This window comes from Tachysurus vachellii, chromosome 22 (genome assembly GCF_030014155.1).
Source record: "Tachysurus vachellii isolate PV-2020 chromosome 22, HZAU_Pvac_v1, whole genome shotgun sequence".
NCBI lineage: Eukaryota > Metazoa > Chordata > Actinopteri > Siluriformes > Bagridae > Tachysurus > Tachysurus vachellii.
The window spans coordinates 17,557,024-17,572,023 of record NC_083481.1 but is presented as its reverse complement, the minus strand read 5'-3'; the positions used below and the strand labels follow the sequence as shown (position 1 = coordinate 17,572,023).

The window sequence follows — 15,000 nt, the reverse complement described above, 5'->3', positions numbered from 1 at the left end:
TTAAGCTAAGCTCCTGCAAAGATCCCTTTTTACTCCATATTATCTTCCCTTTTAGCCATGTTTCTTTTGTCTCTGCGTAGCTGAGTGCCTTGTAAAACCGCAAACTGAAACCGTTCCTGCTCTGAGCTCACATATGCTGATCCCCTCTTGATTAAGGCTTTCAAATAGGTCTTACTCTCTTTCTTTCTTGCTTTCTTTCTTTCTTTCTTTCTGCCTTTTATCCCCATCACATTCAAGCGTCCGCACTCCTCTCCTGCTTAAATCCCGCCTTTTGTTGGTGCCTGTTTAAACAGCTCTTCCTGAACTACTCATCTTTCAGCAAGTTGCGAAGGCAAGACCGTGGCGCTACCCTTCTACAACGTGTGACGTGATTGGATGGTTGTATACTTTGGTACAAGCTTTCACCCGAAAGCACAGGATGGAGGGACAGAGGGGTGGAATTGCGGAACACGGAGATGCTTCACAACCCGAGAGTTGGAAGTAAAGCCTCATCCAGTTCCCTTGTTAGGATCTGAAAAGCTTTATAGTGACACACTGCAGACTCACCTGTTCCCAGGAAGAGAACTTCGTAGCTTCCGTCGGCCGCCGTCACTTGGTCAACGGCGATTGTGGTGAACTCATAGTCCACGTTGGTCCTGACCACCAGAGGGCGCTTGTGTACGGGGTACACTGAGTTGTACATGGTGGGGTGGTTGCGCATGAAGTTGATGACCTCGTCGGGGTAATCCTTGGTGGACTTCATGTTGGGGGTAAAGGTTCCTCCAGGACACTGAGGACAGATGGAGGAATTTGCAAAGGGCTGGCAAGCAACTTCACTGTCACACTTTTACTACAGGCACCAAAGGGTACAATAAAATGGAGGGTAAGGATCGGTCACTCATTCTGTTAGTGTGTTTGGCATGAAATATACCCACAAAGGCACTAATGTGAACCTAGCATGAAAAGGGCTGAGCACTAGCATCTGATGTTTATCAATTCACACCTGAATGTGTAGTCCATGTCTTTTTTGGTTAGTGTCTAAGGCACAAGATGTTAAAACCATTCAATTCTCCAGAATACTAATATTTCTTTCAACTGAAAAAGGTCCAGGTACTGACACCTGTGGGACGCCTGTTGAATGAGGCAGGTTTTATTAATAAAAGACAAAATAAAATCTACCAAAAGCTAAGATTTGTTTTTTATTGTACAAGACACGTTATTGTGTACTCAAGGATACGTTTTAGTTTTTTCTTTTAGCTTCAGAGGTCCTAGTACCAACAACTGAACCATTTGCACCATTGGTTGAATAACAAAAGAGACATAAATGGTCAAATGTTTTAGAGTATTGTTTTTGTTTCTATTATTATGCTATATAATAAACACATTACATGCATTTTCCTGCTAGTCCATGAAATATACAGTCCAATTAATATAAAAGTGGTTCAAGTTTGGATTTGTTTTCTCTTTTCTTTTTCTTATGCATCTTATAGCTGCCGGTGATGCTCACCGTTCCTGGCCGTGGGTAAGGGATTTTTCCAGTATACGCCACCCACTGGTAGTTTGGACCCTCCTTGTGCGAGAACGGACCGTTAAACACCATCCGAACGTCGGCCATGGAATAAACGCAAACCGCCGAGCCTTTAAACACAGAGCTGTGAAGACACACACAAGTACAGTCAGAAAGTGAAAGATACCGAGTTAGTTTACCACACAGGGTCTAAAGGGGCAACAGAATGCTGAGTGACGGCTTTCCATCAAAAGCTTGCTGAGGAAGAGTGGCTCTAAAGGGTGAACACAGAAGGCCACTTCCTGTTTCAGGGTTTGCAATGGCATGTGGGATGTGTAGAGAGTCCATATATGAAAAGAGCCATCTGTAGTTGGAAAAAGACCTTCTCAAACACACACACACACACACACACACACACACTCACCCAGAGACAGAGAAGACCCCATAGATGACCGGGTTCTTGGTGTCCTGCGTGGGTTGTATGTACACGTCTCCTAAAACACACAGACACACAAATGGTGTGTTAGTGTAAGAGCTAGAACACACACACACACACATTCCTCCATTCCTCAGTAAGCACATACTCACTAATATTTGCAGGTCTTAAATCACTCATATAGAGGGATAAAACTCCCTAATGAGTAAGGAATGTATGTGTGTGTGTGTGTGTGTGTGGTGTGTGTGTGTGTGTGTGTACACTCATCGTACACATTTATATAAGGAGGAGGCACCAGTAAAGGTAACATGACATAGCATGTCTTGGCAATTCAAGAGAGAAACAGAGAGAGAGAAAGAAGTGATAGAAAAGGAGAGAAGGAAAATGAAAAAAAAAAAAAAAACAGAGAGGACATTAATTAAAGCGAGAGACAAAGAAAGTGTGTTAGACAAAGGAGGTCGAGATTGAGTGAGAGAAACAGAGAGAGAGAGTTGTGGATTTAGTAAGTTTTCATTTCTAAAGCGAGGTTTGAAAAGTGCGACTGTCACAAGTTAGACCATAAAACACACAAAACATATTCACAATAATATTCCACACACACACACACACACACACACACACACACAGGTGTGTCAGAGGGTATGGTGGTGTGTAAACATGATCACCAATCACATCCATCCAGCACACACACGCTCACTCAGGTTATACAGTGTTATTAATGTAGTAAGCAGCCAATAAAAAAAATCACAGAAATGGAAGGAGTGGCCTCTGTACCTTTCAGTCATAGTAAAGGAGGCGTGGCATCTGTATCTGTCAGTCATAGTGAAGGAGGTGTGGCCTCTGTATCTGTCAGTCACAGTGAAGGAGGTGTGGCCTCTGTAACTGTCAGTCATAGTGAAGGAGGTGTGGCCTCTGTATCTGTCAGTCACAGTGAAGGAGGTGTGGCCTCTGTATCTGTCAGTCATAGTATAGGAGGCGTGGCCTCTGTATCTGTCAGTCACGGTGAAGGAGGTGTGGCCTCTGTACCTTTCAGTCATAGTAAAGGAGGCGTGGCCTCTGTATCTGTCAGTCATAGTGAAGGAGGCGTGGCCTCTGTATCTGTCAGTCACAGTGAAGGAGGTGTGGCCTCTGTAACTGTTAGTCATAGTGAAGGAGGCGTGGCCTCTGTATCTGTCAGTCACAGTGAAGGAGGTGTGGCCTCTGTAACTGTTAGTCATAGTGAAGGAGGCATGGCCTCTGTATCTGTCAGTCACAGTGAAGGAGGTGTGGCCTCTGTAACTGTTAGTCATAGTGAAGGAGGCGTGGCCTCTGTATCTGTCAGTCACAGTGAAGGAGGTGTGGCCTCTGTAACTGTTAGTCATAGTGAAGGAGGCGTGGCCTCTGTAACGGTCAGTCACAGTGAAGAATGCAGTTATTCATTGGTGTCTGTTTAAAATCTAGATTTCATATGCTGGACAGTTTGTCTTATATCAAGAAAATATAGAATTTTCGCTCTTTTAATCCATCAGTGAAGGTCAAAATAAAATAGCAGATCCCAGATGTAGTACACATTACTTTCTACTGCTCATTCATCCTCCCTCTCTCTCTCTCTCTCTCTCTCTCTCTCTCTCTCTCTCTCTCTCTCTCTCTGTGTTATCAGTGTTCACACACTCGTATGGCTTTAGTTTCATCACTCAGATCATTTCTCCACATTAGTTTAGGGACGTTTCTTGGCCCATCCGAGTGCAAATATTTCTTCTCCTCTCACACACTTTATTACGTTGGCCCCCTTAAGCCGGTGCTGCAATGCGTTCAACGTGTTATGAAATGAGACGGGGCCGGGTTTACTCCAGTCGGTGCTCGCTCATCAGGGATGAACCTGCCAGGGCTTTAACGCTCTCCACCTGTGAAAACTCCCCAAATCTCTTAACGTTCTTACCCAGTGGGGCACATACACACACACACACACACATGGGGGAAGAGAAGCTACAGGACATGTTCCATCACAGAGAGAACACACTCCTCTTCACACTAATGCTGTGTGAGAGATGTCATCTTTAGGGTTATGTGTGATGATTAATCTGTATCTTTTCCCATAAATACATTAATTTCAGTGATCACCTGCATGCTGGAGCTCGTACTACAAACCATAAAGACGTTATAAACTAACAACCTGATAGAAATTTACCCACAATACCCAGTGCTGAATCCTGCCAGGGTTTCAATCTCTTTCTTCGCTCGCTCGGTAGTTTTCTTCCTTTTATTTCTTTCTTCTCCACCGCACCCCAAATGTCTAAAATAATGACTGGTTTGTTCTCTTCTTCTGTGTGTGTGTGTGTGTGTGTGTGTGTGTGTGTGTGTGTGTGTAAGAGATATCTTTAGATCTGCACACTGGAGTTACCTGAGCTGTCACACAGCACTAACAAGCATCTAACAAGCAACACACACACACACACACACACACACACACACACACACACACGGTCTTTTGTCTGGATGGCCAGCATGAGGCTATTCCGTGAGGCTATTCATTAGTAGACGTCGTACTGCACTACAGCTTTATGGGCTTATTAAAACAGCAGCGTACAACACACACCTAAATCCCTGCATGCCAGAGCTCCTGCTAACAACTAGTGGAACTGGTTTATAAGCTCCGAGTGGAAAAGCTAATCACCTCTAAAGGCCAAAGCTGTTCTGAGGAAGTGCACTACTCTTTATTAGATTGTGTAATGAAATAAAAACAGAGGGACTGACACACACACACACACACACACTCACACACACAGAAGGTGACAAAAAAATTTAAAGAGAAGGTGCTTGAGCTACAATATAAGGTAAAGAAAAGCAGATCAGGGGATGTTAGAAATGTCCTGATCTGCATTGCTTCTGTCCTTACCTGTTTTATTCTTATCTGATACCTGATCTGTTTACCACATGTCATTAACTGGAATCAACCATAGTAATTATCTGCCATAACTCTGCTTCCTCCATGCCCTGTTTCCCTCAAGCCCTGGCCTGATTTTTGTCCTCAGTGCCCTTTACCTGATCTGCTTCCTCTATACCTTTACCTGATCTGCTTCCTCTATACCTTTACCTGATCTGCTTCCTCTATACCTTTACCTGATCTACTTCCTCTATACCTTTACCTGATCTGCTTCCTCTATACCTTTACCTGATCTGCTTCCTCTATACCTTTACCTGATCTGCTTCCTCTATACCTTTACCTGATCTGCTTCCTCTATACCTTTACCTGATCTGCTTCCTCTATACCCTTTACCTGATCTGCTTCCTCTATACCTTTACCTGATCTGCTTCCTCTATACCTTTACATGATCTGCTTCCTCCATACCCATTACCTCATCTGCTTCCTCCATACCCTTTACCTGATCTGCTTCCTCTATACCCTTTACCTCATCTGCTTCCTCAATACCCCTTACCCGATCTGCTTCCTCCATACACTTACCTGATCTGCTTCCTCCATACCCTTTACATGACCTGCTTCACCTATTCCTTTACCCCAGCCTACTTCCTCAGTGTACTTATCGGATCTGATTCCCTTACGTCGTTACCTGATCTGGCTCTCTTAGGTCTGCTACCAACGTGCTTACCTTATATGTTACTTCCTATAAAATAATTTGTTTAATACTGTTGTTAATACCTATAAATTACTCTCGCTTGCCACATCGACTGCACTGCGAGAATAAAGAGGAAAATCCTAAAATTACCAACAGTGAAAGAAAAACAGGGTCAGAAGAAGAAATGAGGCTCACTAAGTTCGTCGAAGTGTGTTTCGATTCCGTCTGCCCCTGGGACTGAGCAGATGAGGCGAGCTTTGAGGAACGTGCTCCACTTGTTCACCAGGCAGCAGTGACCACCATCATCGTTCTGAGAACACACACACACACACACACACACACACAAGATCGGTTTAGGCATTCAACAGCAATCTCCTCTAAATGTAAACACAGGTTGGTGTGTTGTATACATCACAGGTTTACACGCCAAGCACAAACACTGCCTCATGTCCTGAGAAAAAGGATAGAAGGGGAAAAGGAGCTCTGTTAGGATGAGGCCATAAACACTCTGTCCACTTTTACTGCAAAAACCTCCCATCTGCTTCCAGATTCAGCCAAATATCAGAGAGAGACAGAGAGTGAGAGAGAGAGAAATAAACAAAAAGAAGTATATACAGACAGAGAAAGCAAGGACGCTTCTGAGAGGCACCATAAAAAAATGTAACAAAGAAAGAAAGAAAAAAAAAAGAAAGAAAGAGTCCCCAGTAACCCTTTCACTCGTCCTCCTCCCTAAGGATGTTGTCTTAAACTCTGATGGACTGCGAGCGCGACATCTGGGTCACATGCCATAAATACACGTTCTTTCTCTACACGCGTATATCATGCTAACAGCTGGACGCACACATATTTCACACAGAACACAAAATCACATCCGTCACGTTGTGTTTATACGTCGTGTTAATGCAGGGACATCAACGCCACTAAAGCCTTTATACTTTATATTCATTCATACTTACAGCTATGACTTATGTTTCCGCGGCTCTAAACAGTGTTTTTCCCTCAGCGGTCGATTATTACTTTGTCTTTTGAAGTTAACAGAACAAAATCAATGCGGCTCGTCACGAAAGCGACGAAAGCACAAAGCGGCCTCAGATCTGAAATCTGCTGATTACGGGTCAAAGGTTTTTGTTTTAAACTGTACACCACTTGGAGAGCTTTGGACTGAAGATCTTGGTGAACAGGATCACAACAGAGAGCAGACTGGAAGCAGAGAGAAGCAGCTGGGAGATAGAGAGAGTCTCTGGGGAGTGATAATAGAGCAGAGAGTGAAAGACTGTGTGTGTGTGTGTGTGTGTGTGTGTGTGTGTGTGTGTGTGTGTGTGTGAGAGAGGTGGGTCAGCGTTTGACCTTCACTCATAAACAAAATTCAGAACGCCAGCAAATCCAAGGCCATGCATGCATACTCACTAATGCATTAACACACACACACACACACACACAACACGCACAAACTCTGATCCTAAAGATAAACAATAGTCTCTGACTGTGAATAAATGTGGCGCTCGCCGCTGCCTCGCGGCTCAGAGCGCTCGCAGCGCTTGTTTGAACTGTTCCGCTCAATTACCCAGCATGCTGCGGTTTTATTAAGACGCCGTGGTGCGGCTTCATGGTTAAGATTACCTGCTGGAGCGTTTCAAAATTAAAGCTTCTCTATCCGCATGCTGACGGGCCCTTATTCATGTCTCTGCACTCCGGGACATGTGGGCAGGGTTAAGACGACTAACCTGAGAGGTCAAAGGGTCATGAGGTGAGTGTTAGGAGTGACACACAAGAGCGTTGTCTAAAGACAGGATGAGATATCTGGGGATTTTGGAACTCTGGTGGCAAGAGAGCAGCAAAGACTCAAGAGTTTCACTTAATACTAATTCTCGAGGGTTTTTTGCTTGATTACTATCACTATAAAAATCTAAGTTGTATTAGTGCTAATCTAATGTAACCTGTAATAACATTTTTCTTAACACAGTAAGCAGATTTTGGTGCCTCAGACCACATCCCTTACTGTGTTGCTTGATTACGGTGGGCACGGTGGCTTAGTGTTTAGCACGTTCGCCTCACACCTCCAGGGTTGGGGGTTCGATTCCCGCCTCCTCCTTGTGTGTGTGGAGTTTGCATGTTCTCCCCGTGCCTCGGGGGTTTCCTCCGGGTACTCCGGTTTCCTCCCCCGGTCCAAAGACATGTATGGTAGGTTGATTGGCATCTCTGGAAAATTGTCCGAGAGTGTGTGTGTGTGTGCCTTGCGATGGGTTGGCACTCCGTCCAGGGTGTATCCTGCCTTGATGCCCGATGACGCCTGAGATAGGCACAGGCTCCCCGTGACCCGAGGTAGTTTGGATAAGCGGTAGAAGATGAATGAATGAATAAACCTTATAGCTTTAGGGCAATATGTCATTTCTACCCAAACACTACAATTTTCAGAAATCAAGTCCCGTATTTTTGGTGCTGTGTCGTGTGAACAGGCCCGACTCTGCTCATGAAGGGCTGATAATTGTAGAACATTTGGGTCCGGTATTGATGACTAGCATTTCAGCATGACCTGTAATGTACACATAGGTGACAAACTGGGATGTGGTACCTCAGTGGTTAAGGTGTTGGATTACTTATTAGAAGCTCATGGTTTCGAATACCAGGTCCACCAAGCTGCCACTGCTGGGCCCCTGAGCAAGGCTCTTAATCCTCAATCGCTCAGTTTTATAAGTTAATATAAAAATGTAAGTCATTCCAGATAAGGGAGTCTGATAAATGCCAGAAATGTAAATGTAAATTCAAGGAAAAAACAGAGGAGGTCCAGAGACTCTGCTATGGTTTGGGACCACAAATCAAAACAAAGTTCTACTGACTTTGGGACTACCAATGCTGATGTGTGTGGAATCTTCCAGAACAAAGCCACCCTCTGGCAGAGTGAATAAGGGCTTACTGATAGGATGAGAATGACATAAGTCATCACCAGATCACAACCCGTTTAATCACCTGTTGGGAATTTTGTAGGGAATAAATACATGGAGCATCTTTTGGGAGAACATTGCTACAGTACAACTCCAGAGACTAGTGGGCATCACGGTCTAACAAGGAGCATCAAAGCTGTTTTGGTGGGTCACATTGGCACCACTTACATTGTAAGTTTGTTTTTTCTTTTAATCTGTCACCTGTCTGTACTTTAACGAAGCGGACTCTACAAGGGCATTTGTTCTTCAGGGACTATGAAGCGCACTAGCATTTCCAAGGAGGTCTGACTCACCAGGCAGATGCGTCCGATGCGTGACTCTGATTTAGGACTTTGGCCCATCTCCAAAGACTTCTCGCGAAAGAAGAAGTAGAGCTTGTCGTCATTTTTCTCTGCACTGTCTGGGATGAGGTGCACGTGCACGAACGAGGGGTCTGGGGTCAAGACAGAGTGAAGATGATTAGTTAACTACTTTGTACTCTCAAGGGTTCTAGTGAAAGAATTTTATTCAGGGATTTTTCTTAAATTTTCAAAAAACTTGTACAGGGTTTCAGACAGAACCTTCATTGATCCTAAAGCATGGATACAAAATCAAATACACTGTTAGTCCTGGACTGGACTGGCATAATGATTGTACCATTCAGCCATCTGGAGTTATACTGGTCGGTGCGCATGGCCGTGTTTTTCCCCAGTGTTCGGAAAATAGCTGAGTCCGTTCCCATGAAGTCGATGTACACGCCTGCATACAGCTCTCCGTCTGAGAGAGAGAGAGAGAGAGAGAGAGAGAGAGAGGGAGGGGAAAAGTTGATAGGTTTAGTCATGCTCACTGTCTCTATGCCACGATGCCAACCACACCCTCTGGCAGGGAGCCCTGAGGGGTCGTCTTCCCTTGCCTGACCTTCTGGCTAGGAATGCACAGTGACATCCTTCCATCAAATTTTGAGAACTAATAAAATGTTTTCTTTTGTTAACCAGCATGCATACCTGCACACGGATGCTTGTGCACATGTGCGCTTATGCGTGCAAGCTTTAGTGGATGCAAGTGTTTGAGTTTTGCACATGATATTTGAGAAGTGTCTCTGCCTGGAGCTGGCAGGTTTTTGGGGGGTAGTGCTTCAAGACATGGCCAAGAAACTGCCTACTAAAGCTCTAATGATTAACGTTATCTCAGTGGAACGCCAAACATGAGCTACCCCCCTGACACATGCACACTTGTGTCTGGGTAGACAGGGTGAAAGAGGGTTAATGCAGATGGTATTTTAAAGGAAGTGTGCGAACACATTTGTCCGTCACGTCATCTCTTTGGCAAGGACTCGATGATGCCTTTAATGTAGTAAAACTGTTACTACATAAACAATAACTTTTTGGACGTTGCCTGGGTAAACAGTTTCGCAAAATTCTTCTTGTACAACTTTACGTTTGATTACATTTGAGTAATTAGGTCTATTTTGTTAACTTTCAATTATAGTTAGTAGCTCCTGTAGTGTAGCGCCACTAACAACTAGCAACTAATCCAAAGTAAGTAAAGAAAGGATCTTGTGTTAAAGATGATCAAAGACACGTTCTCATTTCAGCCTAACAAGGGTTTGATCCCTCGTGCTTTGCTTCACGGTGTGAGGTTTGCGGGTCCGATAAGAGAGTGTTAATGTGGAAGCTCTCGGCATGATATTTACACCTCACTTAGCACGATACTGTCTCACTTGTAACCGTCTAACCTGTCCTGCATATGAGCCCCACATTCACTATCTTCTCGACCCTGTAGTTGTTTAAATGTTCAAACCTTCAAGGTTCAACACTTCGGAATGCCTGAAGGAATGCTGGAGTCCACTGCAATGGTGGTTGAAGAATTAGATGAAAACAAAACACTCGATATTGTTACACAGGGTGCAGTTAATCAAACTAGCGACCTCGTTGATCTACTGTCCTGCATTACAGTAAGAACGAACATGACTCATCTCATATCCTCAAGAAGTCTGAAGCGCACTGTTACTAGGCTTATAAGGATTTAACCTTGTCTGACGGCTGGTCTGTTTTTAATTCTCGGCCCTTTAACATCTAAATTTACAATTATGAGTCACTGAAACACCACAGAATGGATCATTACGCTAAAACGTACAGCAAATGGAAACAAATGAGCCTTGTTTTTTTCCAGCTTCGAGTTTTCAAAAGAACGTCGGATCTCATGAGAAAAACAGCCGCGGACGATGCACTGGGAAAATCACCATCGAGCGTTCCCCCGCCACAGATCGGCAATAAAACATAAAACACAGCGCAAAGCTGATCCAAAGGAACTTTAGAAATGAGCTCCATCGGGAGAGGAGAAAGGATACACAAATGCCCTTAATACACTTAATATGGAAGACGGGATCGACCCTCCGATGATACTTACTGATCAAAGCAGACACGCTGTTCAATTTTGGGTCATATGGGCACTTCCCTTTCCCAGAATCCTCGTTGCCTGGCTCCAAGCGGAAGATGTACTCCTGCCACAACATTAAAACACACAGAATGTCAATCGTCTTGAATGCATTTGTAGCGTCAAGCTAGATGATTAAGACAAAAGCAACATGCAGATTTAAGGTTACATAGTAAGAACGAGGGTAAATAATAGAATCAAGTGTTTTCGACAGATTAATCCTGATCAGAAGAATCAATGTGCTTCTTCAGTTTCATAGGATTTGGGTCTAAGAATGATGGAGTAATAGTGGCTCCTTAGCTTGCCAGGAATTGAGTCTGGGTTATAGGGTCTGGGTTGTGGGTTATGGGGTAAAACAAAGCTTCTTAACTCAAACTAATAGGAAGACAAAATTCTAAGGTTTCAACAAACCTCATCCAACAAAACAAACGCTGAATTGATGGGATGTAGGAAGCCTTTGAGAAACCCTTTTGCAAAGTAAACTATTATTAAAAGTAAGTTCTTCTGTAATGGGTTAATGCTTAACATCTCAACACAAACCATCCATTTCCTACCAAGATGTTCCTATCAACTACATTACCCACCGTGGTGAAACATGGGGTGGATGCTGTCCGATCCTAGTGTGCTCGAGGTATCTTACAAAGTGATGTGTCTGACAGCTTTTTGGACATGTGCTCCAGCGATTGCTATAAGCCTGTACCAACATGCTTCAAAACCTCAACCTCAACCTCAATACCGTTCCTTTTCTCTCGCTGTTCTCCCGCTCTAAACTTCTTGCCAGTCTCAGAGTGGAAGTTATTGCTAAATCATTCAACACTGAAGCCTGCCAGATAATCCAGATGCTATGTACAGGATCTCCTTTAGCTAGGATTAAAATCCTATCTCATCGAAGCAACTCAGAACCCTGCCAGCTCCCCAGAGGATGCGTCAGGCTCCGATGAGCCTCGGATCTGGTATAGGGAATCTGATGCATTTATTCCAGGCTTTTCTCTCTGGTTGATACAAACCTGGGCAATACAGTACAAGCCTCTCTCCAGGTTTTAGAAAGTAACTCAAGGTGAACGGTCCCATTTTGACATTGTATCGTCCCTTGTGGTTCAGCAAAGATTCTGCAATCTCAATCTTTTGATCGGAAAGTTATTGGGTTTCTCCATATTGAAGAAGTCCCCAAAGTCGTTGGGTTCTTGTGTAATGCCCAGTAGAACTGAACACTTGCTAAACACAAATAAAGCTTCACTTTACTCCATTTTTCTATGGATAACATTCTGAAAATCCTGGATGTAAATGTAGTGATATATCTAAATAACCAGATTTATTAGCTTTGTTCTGCAAGCTTCCGCTGCTTCACTCCATTTTCAATACTCTGATTGACGGCTTAGTGGTTAGCACGTTCGCCTCACACCTCCAGGGTTGGGGGTTCGATTCCCGCCTCCACCTTGTGTGTGTGGAGTTTGCATGTTCTCCCCGTGCCTCGGGGGTTTCCTCCGGGTACTCCGGTTTCCTCCCCCGGTCCAAAGACATGCATGGTAGGTTGATTGGCATCTCTGGAAAATTGTCCGTAGTGTGTGATTGCGTGAGTGAATGAGAGTGTGTGTGTGTGTGCCTAGCGATGGGTTGGCACTCCGTCCAGGGTGTATCCTGCCTTGATACCCGATGACGCCTGAGATAGGCACAGGCTCCCCGTGACCCGAGGAGTTCGGATAAGCGGTAGAAAATGAGTGAGTGAGTGATTGACGGCTGTACTTGCTTATCTATGCTGAGAATGACAAAGATCACCAGATGTCTGACAAGAATGTCAGGAACTGTATACCCTTACAAACTGTGTGGGAAGTGGTGCAAAAGGCCAAACCATTCCAGATGGTAAGCATTGGTTGCATTGGTTGCAACAGGCAATCTTACTTGTGATTTTAGTATCACGTACCCACTGACAATAAAGTGGTTTCATTGACACCAGTTTGGTTTAATCCACAGGCACAGGTCCCTAGCCATGCCAGTCATGTGATCAGAGAAAATGGACACCAGGGAAAGGTCACATGTTTCACACCGAGATGTGAACTGTAGCAAGACTCAAGTATTTAAGCAGTACTTAACTCTGTTGAGCAACAAAGAATCCTCACAAACTTTACTACAGCATAAAAAGCTAAGACACCTCCTGTTTGCTCTGCCTCAAGAAAAAAACAGTGTCTCTGTGTGTGTGTGTATGTGTGTAAGATTTCACTTAGAAATTCCTTTGGCTTGAGTCTATTGGGATGTAATGGGACCTCAGTCTTGCTGTCTGTTCATAATACCTTGGTGTGGGAAAAAAAAAAAACACCCAACATATTTTGATCAAATTATCTTATCCCACATGACACTTGATCCCTTGGGCACACACCTGGCCAAGACCTTGTACAAATTTCCCAGTTCAACCCCCATGTTGGTGGAGCTGCTCAGAGAATCCTCAGAGCTGGTTTAGCTAATAGACAATCATCAAATTATTGGTCTTGACTGGACATGATCTAACAATCTCAGTCGGATCATGCAACCACCATTTGGCAAGGATATACACCAGACTTGGACATGAAACCAAACATATCTCTGGAGGTAATGTCAAGATACAGAAAGGTGCAAGATATGCTTGGCTTGCCAATGACAGTGAGTTTCCAGACAGTGAAAGCGATCGTGAGAAACAAGCTTGATGGAGAAAAATTACAATACACAGACATTAGTCAAGAAAGCCCCCAACAAGACAACTACAGGGGGTGGACTTGTAGGGGGTGGACTTAGCGTATGATCCACACTTTACATACCTGTAGTCCTGTCTCATCAGTTACAGTCTCCAGCTCGGCTGCCCGACTCGACCTGCCCCTGGCCTGAGGCATTTGCAGGTGCAGGGGCATCTAAAACACAGTAACACATACAAATGATCTGCTACATCTTATGGTACAGTATGCTTAATTCTTGTGTTAGGCTATTTTATGTTTGGAAAAATGGTGGTACGCTATTGTTATGATACGTTAATGATACGTTAAATCACAACACTCATTCAGAGGGAGGGGCCAAAGAAATAAAGCAAAAAGGAATCAAAGCCTGAATAAGAAAAAACCCAATCTTAAGAATGAATCTTTGCCCACATCCACCTGTAGTAATAATTCCATAATTGGAAAAGATCACACCCCGAGCTACATGTAAAAGAAGACCCCGGCCACCCACCTGCAGCAAGGACCGCAGTCATAGAAAAGAACACACCCACCCGTCTGTGGAGAGAAAATCACACCCACTATTCTGCAGAAAGGGCCTCATTCACAGGAAGTTCCTGCCCACCCACTTAAGTACAAGATCATATGGCACCTGGCCACACCCACTGCTAGTAAATAAAAGGATTGGCTCTGAACCTGAGCCAGGTTTCAGGCCCAAAGTGACTGGGTGAATGTGTGTGAAAGGTTGTATGATGTCTGGACCTGTGTGTGTGTGTGTGTGTCTGGGTGTCTGTGTGTGTCTGTGTCCGGTGTCTTGTGTTTGACCAGACGGTGAACACAGCAGTAGTGTTATCGTAAGTTTCTGCGCTGTGGACGGTTTCAGTGTGACACATTGTAAGTCCACACATCTGGGAAAATAAAGTTTCAATTAAATCAATTAAATCAATTAAATCACAAAGTGTTTTATGGCATCGGTGCTTCACCGCTTGTCAAAAAGATTGGTAGCTAGTAGGCATTTACTGATGCCTTTACTCACATGTACTGACTCACATGTACTGACTCATTTACTGACTCACATGTACTGACTCATTTACTGACTCACACGTACTGACTCACATTAACTGACATGTACTGACTCACATGTACCGACTCACATGTACTGACTCACATTTACTGACTCACATGTACTGACTCACATTTACTGACTCACATTCACTAACTCACATGTACTGATTCACATGTACTGACTCACATGTACTGACTCATTTACTGACTCACATGTACTGACTCACATGTAATGACACATGTACTGACTCACATGTACTGACTCACATTAACTGACACATGTACTGACTCACATGTACTGACTCACATGTAATGACTCACATGTAATGACACGTACTGACTCACATGTACTGACTCACATGTACTGACTCACATGTACTGACTCACATTTACTGCATGAATTTGCACAATATAATCATTATAT

General features: G+C 43.9%; 1 protein-coding gene across 2 annotated transcripts in view; it reads right to left on the bottom strand.

Annotated features, from left to right (window-relative positions):
* sema3fb (sema domain, immunoglobulin domain (Ig), short basic domain, secreted, (semaphorin) 3Fb) overlaps window positions 1-15,000 on the bottom strand; it is a 60,308-nt gene that overhangs the window by 7,197 nt on the left and 38,111 nt on the right. For both annotated transcript variants that reach the window (XM_060857918.1, XM_060857917.1), the window contains exons 6-13: window positions 13,623-13,712; window positions 10,807-10,900; window positions 9,055-9,174; window positions 8,712-8,851; window positions 5,672-5,786; window positions 1,911-1,980; window positions 1,487-1,631; window positions 547-769 (exon numbers count right to left, since the gene is read on the bottom strand). In XM_060857918.1, coding sequence (XP_060713901.1) covers window positions 547-769; window positions 1,487-1,631; window positions 1,911-1,980; window positions 5,672-5,786; window positions 8,712-8,851; window positions 9,055-9,174; window positions 10,807-10,900; window positions 13,623-13,712 — 997 coding nt within the window. The remainder of the gene's footprint in view (window positions 1-546; window positions 770-1,486; window positions 1,632-1,910; window positions 1,981-5,671; window positions 5,787-8,711; window positions 8,852-9,054; window positions 9,175-10,806; window positions 10,901-13,622; window positions 13,713-15,000) is intronic.